Raw genomic sequence first — 5589 nt, 5'->3', positions numbered from 1 at the left:
GGTAATAATCGAGTAAAATTTAAGTTTGAGTAACTCGAATTATTGATCAAGTCGAATATCTAATTTGAACGGCTCGTGAGATAAATAAACTTTTCAATACATATTTTAAATATTTTATATTATTAACTATAATGGGGATGAAAGGTAGTTAATTATTAGTTGTGGATGGTGACCTTAGTTTGTCCCTTAGGCTTTAGATGATGTGGTCATAGGCTAGGCAGTAGGCCCCTTAAATTCAACACGTATCATTTTTCTCTGTATAGCGTTGATGTTTCATAAACAAAAGATTTATATCCATAATAATAGTTAGTATTAAAAGATGATAAAACAGTAGTGAAAATTTATAACGAAAAAGAGTTTCCAAGAATTTTCAGCAACTAGTAAATAACTAGCTAGCTACCATCTTTCTTTTGGCATGTATGAGGATTTAATGACATTATGTGATTTGCATGTATATAAATAAGCACAAAACATGAGTGGGAATACAAACAATCCCCTTGGATTCTTCCCATTTGTTTCTTTCATAAACAATTTCCTAAAAACGATCATGTTTCCTCGTTCCTCAGCGTGTTTGCTGCCTCATGTCTTGGTTTTTTCTCTCTTCATCACTGCAAAAGCGTTAATAAAGATGCCAGAAAACGAAACCATACCTGCTGTAATTGTGTTTGGGGATTCGATTGTTGACGCAGGTAACAACAACGATATCCGGACAATTATTAAGTGCAACTTCGTCCCATACGGAAAAGATTTTGATGGGGGTGTTCCAACAGGAAGGTTTTGCAATGGCAAAATCCCTTCCGATATAATAGGTAGTAATCCCTTTCATGCTATTCTTTGTCATTCAAATGTAAGAATTTTTTTTAAACGTGCTGGATTCTAAAATGTTATTTCAGCTGAAGAATTGGGAATTAAAGATATGGTGCCAGCATATCTGGATCCAACATTGAAAACCCAAGATCTCATAACTGGAGTTACCTTTGCATCTGGTGGCACTGGATATGATCCCCTCACTTCCAAATTAGCGGTACATAATTTCTTCTTTATTTGTTTTTATTTTGTAAATGTTTTAGCTGAGTTTCATTTTTGTCCAAAATTATCAGTCAGTTATATCGATGGGGGAGCAGTTAAACTACTTTAAAGAATACATAGCCAAGTTGAAAGCTGTTGTCGGAGAAGACCAAACAAACTTCATCTTAGCAAAGAGTATGATCCTTGTCGTAGCCGGCAGCGACGACATTGCCAATACATATTTTGTTCTCCGGGCAAGGAAATTGCAGTACGATATTCCTGCTTACACTGACTTAATGGTTAACTCCGCGGCTGGGTTTGTCAAGGTAGGGTGAAATTATGTATGATTTTGGTCCCTATACTATGCTCTAATTTAGATTTTAAATTTCTTTCTGCAACACTGAGTTTGATTGGAAATTTAAAGGAACTATATGGTTTGGGAGCAAGGAGAATTGTGGTAATCAGGACACCACCAATCGGGTGCGTTCCATCTCAAAGAACTTTAGGCGGAGGAATCGAAAGGGAATGTGCTGAAGATTACAACGTAGCAGCTAAACTCTTCAACAAGAAGCTAATTTCTGTGTTGAATTCCTTTCGGACAAGCATGCCTGATGGCCGATATGTGTACATAGATGTCTACAACCCTCTGCTTGATATCATTCAAAACCCTAAAAAATATGGTATTTACTACTTAATCATATTTAACAAAACCAACTGATTGATTTCTCTACTTTACAGACGCTGTTAATTCATTTTGTTGCTATCTTTTAAGGCTTTGAAGTTGCAAACAAAGGGTGCTGTGGAACCGCGAACATAGAGGTGTCAATATTGTGTAATCAACTCAGTCCATCCACGTGTACAGATGTGGACAAGTATATCTTTTGGGACAGTTATCATCCAACAGAGAAGGCCTACAGAGCCTTGGTTACGCCCGTCCTTCAGAAGGTTATCAACGAGTTCTTCTGATAAACCAAATCTCAGATTGAAAAGTGATCTAGTTAAGCTATGTGCTTCTAAATTTATCAAGTTAACTAGTTTTACCCCTCCATGAAAAAGCTGCTCTTTCATTGAGGCTATATATCTTTATTCAAGTCAATGTAATTTTATTTCTATATATATTTGCCAAAATACCAATTTACATATTTCTACATATTTTCTTTTATTAACGATATTTTGTTTAATTCATTCAAAATGATATAAAATTATTGATGATTATCATTACAAAATTGATAAGATGTTGACAAACATTAAAACCTATCTTCAATATTTATTATCCGAAAATGAGTTAGAAATAAATGTGTTCTTATTCATAATAATATACCACTAGACAATATGAAGTGAAACAATCCACTCTGATATTGGATGCTCTAAACCCAAATAAAAGGGGCGAGAAGTTATTTCATTGATCCATTTTCCAATCAAATAACATAAAATGAAGAGTGATGTTCCAAACCCAACCATCCCTAACCTTTTTCACCAAAATTAGCTATCCTGCCCCATTTATTCACAGAAAGGGCAAAAATTCGAGGAAACTTACGAGCTAGTGGCATATCACCTAACCATATATCATTCTAAAAATGAAATTGATTTTCCATCACCAACTTGTAGAACCATATTACTTATAAGGGACATCCCCACCAAATCCTCATAATAGAACTGTCATAACAATTTTTTTGAAAACACAATTAAGTTTAAAAACAATTATGACTTTATTTTAAAAAATTGACGGTTTTGAATTAATTTGTATTAAATTGAAAGGGAGTCTCCATCGACTTTTGGGTTAGGTATGTCGAATACCTGAAAACGTCTTTTAAAACAATTTTAAGGAAAAATATTTTTAAGACAAAAATTGGTTTGTGTTTACCAAAAATTCGATTTAACGGGTCTGGGAGTCGATTACGCGTGCGGAAGGATAAACACCCCCACAACGCCCAAAAATTGGTACTTAGTCGCTTATACGTTGTCGTAATGATGGAAATTATGAATCGAATATAAAGTTAAATTATGATCCATGCATTGAATATTGATTAATTTACTTCAAATTATTTGTTAGGGAACATTGCTTAATTCGAGAAGAAATCACGAGATTTGCACATCCTCCAATGAGAATATTATCTCGTCTATTTCTCCTTTATACTATAAATATTCCCCCTCACCAATGTTATCAAAAAATGAAACTCGAATATAAATGGAAAATAGACATTTACAAACAACAAAATAAATTGCTACATAAAAAAACGCATTGAATCATTAAAAAATATTTAATTAGTAAAATAAACTAGATTCATTTCAAATTCCCCATTTCGTCCAAACGTCGTATCGGATTGTACCACTTCGATCAAGTGATACTTTCCACGCCTGTTCTGCAAGTACAGTTCTTGAAAATATCCGAATAATATTTATAGATAGAAACAAATGTGAATGGAAATATGTGAAATAAAATATTTACAATAAATAAAGCCAATAATATTTATTTAATATAATACAAATGACTACATAATATGTAAAATGTACATCCATAAGGGACTGAATAAAAACAAATGAATATTACAAACCAAAATACAATGGACGAAATGAAAGTATTTGGTAATTCCAAGGACCAGAATGTGAATAACAGGAACTTGAAGGATCGAACAATAATTAAAAAACAAACCAGAACCAAGATAGAAAATATTATACAATACAGGTACTGAAACAACAATAATCCATAAATAATATTAAGGTCTGAAACATAAAATATTAAAATCATGAAACAAATGTATAAACATCGAAAAGTAAAAAAAAATCAAGCAACTAGGACTAAAATGTAACAACAAAAAATGAAAGCTCAAAATAAGAACTTTAATGATTTTATTTGGTGACCAAAATGCAAATGTTACAAATAATGGACCCTCCCTACGTGATTAGCCCATGCGCTAAAATATCAACTAGTCCCCAACGAAACTACGCCGTTTCGTGGGTGATATATAAGCCTGAAACCAGGCTTTCCTTTTTCACTCTTCTCATTTGGTTCGCTTCAGAAAACAGAGAGAGAGAGAGAGAGAGTCTCAGAACTCTCTTAACTTCTCCTCGTCAGGGGAAATGAGGTTGTCGTTTACCGACTCCGTTCCACGGTGGTCCACGTCGGCCGGAGGGAGTTAAAAAAACTCCCAAAACGCTCATCTCCTCACTATCAACCCAATTATTAAACCCTTTTAGCCTAAAACCACCGCTATAAACCTAGATCTAGGTTATACATTTCGGACACTTTGAACACCGGCGACCTTCGGACTTCCAGCTTTTCGAACCGAGGTAAGAACCTCAACCCTTTTGCTATTTTTTTCTTTTTCTTTGATTGTTTTTTAGATCTTTTTTATTTTGAATTTGATTTTTTTGGGCCTTTTCTATATTTTTCCTTTTTTCATAGGAAAACCTCTCCCCCTTTTTCTCTCGTTTTCTTTCTATTTTAAAACTGGTCTCTGTATTGAATCTGATTGCATGCCTATTTAGGGGTGAGATATGGATGTTTGGTGATTGATTCAGTAGATTGACAGTCCCCCATATTTTCTTGGGACTTGCTATTCTCTTGATATCTTCATATTTCTTTTTTCTGACATCCTCACTGTTGATGTAGATATATTGTCACTGTAGGTGAAGCGACGGCGTCAGAGGCAGTCGGTGACAACAGTAACAACCACAGTGGCGGTGGCAGTATCTATCTAGGGTTAAGGTTTCAGAAAACACTAAATGGCCACTGATCTAGACCGTTGATTTGGGTCCAGATCCAACGGAGGGTGGGCTACGGCGTATGGCTGAACCAGAGAAAAAAACCCTAATCGGGTCAGGTTCTCTTATTGGGCTTGGACCGGGTCTGGATTTGAATTTGGGCTTGAACTAGGTCACTTGTTGGGCCTACAAAATAATGTAAGTAATAATTAATAATAATAATAAGTAATAATAATAATAATAAGACCTATACAAAGACGGGTGTCTATAATTGTCCCTCTTTGTACATTCTTGTGTTAACAAGAATAGGGCAAAGACGATAAGACAACAAGTTTTTGTTCGGTTCTCTTTTTTGGCTTTGAAATTTGATAATTAAGGACGACGATGCTCATCCTCGATAAAGAGTTATGGTTGTTTTTAGGTAAATTAGGAGATAACATAATTCCTACGTGATGAGGAAGTCTGTTTATCTAAGGGTGACACTGCTCCTACGTGATGAGGAGATCTGGTCGGTGGATGACACAGTTCCTACGTGATGAGGACGATTGGCCATCTTTAGGGATAAATATAGATAACACGATTCTTACGTGATGAGGATGGCTGGTTATCTAAGGGTGACGCGACTCTTACGTGATGAGGATATATGGTCGGTGGATGACACAGTTCCTACGTGATAAGGACGGTTGGTCATCTTTATTGATAATGTAGATAACATGGTTCCTACGTGATGAGGATGGTTGGTTATCTAAGGGTGACGTGACTCCTACGTGATGAGGAGATCTGGTCGATGGATGACACGGTTCTTACGTGATGAGGATGGCTGACCATCTTTAGGGATAATTTTTCAAGGGAAGTTCTCTCAAGAGAGACAAAACA

At 35.3% G+C, this 5589-nt stretch overlaps 1 protein-coding gene across 1 annotated transcript; it reads left to right on the top strand.

Moving 5' to 3' along the window:
- The first annotated feature begins 503 nt into the window (after window positions 1–503).
- Window positions 504–1996, top strand: LOC120183788 (GDSL esterase/lipase EXL3-like). The gene is made up of 5 exons (XM_039188418.1): window positions 504–809; window positions 894–1024; window positions 1101–1334; window positions 1433–1688; window positions 1781–1996. Exons 1-5 carry the CDS (start codon window positions 548–550, stop codon window positions 1972–1974), a joined length of 1077 nt encoding a protein of 358 aa, XP_039044349.1. The 5' UTR covers window positions 504–547; the 3' UTR covers window positions 1975–1996.
- The last annotated feature ends 3593 nt before the right edge of the window (window positions 1997–5589 follow it).

Source organism: Hibiscus syriacus, unplaced genomic scaffold (assembly GCF_006381635.1).
Source record: "Hibiscus syriacus cultivar Baekdansim isolate YM2019G1 unplaced genomic scaffold, ASM638163v2 tig00003725_pilon, whole genome shotgun sequence".
NCBI lineage: Eukaryota > Viridiplantae > Streptophyta > Magnoliopsida > Malvales > Malvaceae > Hibiscus > Hibiscus syriacus.
Note: the sequence above shows the minus strand (reverse complement) of the source record. Positions and strands in the feature narration are given on the sequence as shown.

Excerpts from the sequence above, each read along its gene's own strand:
- LOC120183788 (XM_039188418.1), top strand. The coding sequence starts at position 548 with ATGTTTCCTCGTTCCTCAGCGTGTTTGCTGCCTCATGTCTTGGTTTTT. Across the intron at positions 810-893 it reads AATCCCTTCCGATATAATAG|CTGAAGAATTGGGAATTAAA; the intron begins GTAGTAATCCCT and ends ATGTTATTTCAG. Across the intron at positions 1,335-1,432 it reads CCGCGGCTGGGTTTGTCAAG|GAACTATATGGTTTGGGAGC; the intron begins GTAGGGTGAAAT and ends GGAAATTTAAAG.